The 1,721-nt window shown below is 35.7% G+C and overlaps 1 protein-coding gene across 1 annotated transcript; it reads left to right on the top strand.

The window, feature by feature from the left end:
• Positions 1 to 534, top strand: LOC135144656 (leptin receptor gene-related protein). The gene is made up of 2 exons (XM_064076709.1): positions 1 to 75; positions 123 to 534. Exons 1-2 carry the CDS (start codon positions 35 to 37, stop codon positions 418 to 420), a joined length of 339 nt encoding a protein of 112 aa, XP_063932779.1. The 5' UTR covers positions 1 to 34; the 3' UTR covers positions 421 to 534.
• The last annotated feature ends 1,187 nt before the right edge of the window (positions 535 to 1,721 follow it).

Here is a 1,721-nt window from a genome sequence, read left to right as displayed (position 1 = left end):
GCTTGTGACTTTGGCCTTTACTGGTTCAATTGGTATGACTATGCTCATATTGGCATGTGGCCTTCCTCAGTACAAGTAAGCAGGCTAAATTTAAAAGCCCAAAGAAACTTCATGTGTTTTAGGTTATGGTGGCCTTTTTTTGTTGTATTATTTTATGTATTAGCGCCAATTCCAACCCTCTTAGCACGAAGATACACAGAACATCAGGGCTCGAGTAATGCCTGTTTAGAAACAGCAATTTTTATTACAATGGGTTTAATCGTAAGCGCGTTTGCATTACCCATTGTTCTGGCAAGAGTGTCAGTCATACAGTGGGGGGCTTGTTACTTGACTTTGGCTGGCAATGTTGTCATTTTTGCCACGCTTCTTGGTTTCTTTCTCACATTCGATCAAGATGATGCTGATTATAATATGTGGTAGTGTGTGTCTGTATAATAAACCTGAAAATAATGTACTCCTAATTATTTTACTTATTTAAAATGTCTGTAAGCTTAATTAATATTTTGTAAAAGTAATAAATTAGTTTATCCAGTGCGGACTTAGCTTTATTAAAACTTTAAACTAATATGGCATGTTTTTTATTTTACAGAAATATTTGCTAGTGCCTAACTTGAGCAGTTTATACAACAAAAAACATACTAATTTTATTTTTGATCAACGAAAGCTAATATAAAATATTAAAAGTGGAAAGTAGGGTTTAAATCCATTAAATCGCAATATTGTATTTACAGATTTTGCAATATTTGATTTTCGAGCGGATCAGAGTCACCTTCAAGTAACTATAATTACGTACACGTTACAGGTATTGTGTAATTTGTGTTGCATATTCTAAATTACCTTGATCACATGAAGGTATACATTCTACACATATCAGCAAAGAAATATTATAATAGTCCAATATTTTTTATGTTAACAGTTAACAGTAGTAGTGTAATTGTGTTTGCACATCTATTTCTGTAATAATATATGTCAAAAATTATGCAACTTATAATACACATTTCTATGTTAACTTGTCCACTCATGTAAAATGTGGTGTCATACATGATACAAGAAAACAAGTCTTTGTATCATGGTGTCATATAGCATTGTTTCCATGGTCTTTAAAGCATTTGTGATAACCCAAACTTCCCGCCTTGAAATTTGACCTTGAAACAGTTTGAAAGGCCCGCGAAAATTCAAAAATTCAAAGTTTGGCCTTGGCTGTGATCGTCTAACAAATGAGAACCTACGTTGTGTGTTTTTTTTTTGTTTTTGAAAAATGGCGGGAAGAAGTTCTTTCATACAAGTGCATACACTGTCGAGAGCGCAAGAAATAATAGACAAAATTAGGAGCCTTCCTAAGGAGGAAAAAGAAACGAAGAACGACAGACGCTCGATTTGCCCTTCTGGCGAGTCCGCAGGGCCAAGGTGTCATCGGTCTTCATTCCCCAAAACCCCCTGGGGTTTTATTCACCGACATATTACATGTCAGACACCTTAAGATATGTGAAAGAAAAACACTCGCGAATTGACAGACATACACATATGAAAACCGAACAAACACAAGACCTACACATATGTAAATTGGATGGCAGAACCTGAATCATTATGAGAGTGTGGCGATCGAACAAAATATAAAACAAAATATATCAATTTCATTTACGAGCACAGCAAAATACCCAGAGGGGGCGTTGTAGCGCAAGTAGAGGTTGGGACTCCTGATCGTCACTGTTCTCCCCCAC

The sequence above is a fragment of the Zophobas morio genome, unplaced genomic scaffold, assembly GCF_036711695.1.
Source record: "Zophobas morio isolate AGI-343-1 ecotype UQ-CSIRO unplaced genomic scaffold, CSIRO_AGI_Zmor_V1 ptg000108l, whole genome shotgun sequence".
Classification (NCBI taxonomy): domain Eukaryota; kingdom Metazoa; phylum Arthropoda; class Insecta; order Coleoptera; family Tenebrionidae; genus Zophobas; species Zophobas morio.
The sequence above is the reverse complement of the archived record's forward strand: the minus strand, read 5'-3'. Positions and strand labels throughout refer to the sequence as shown.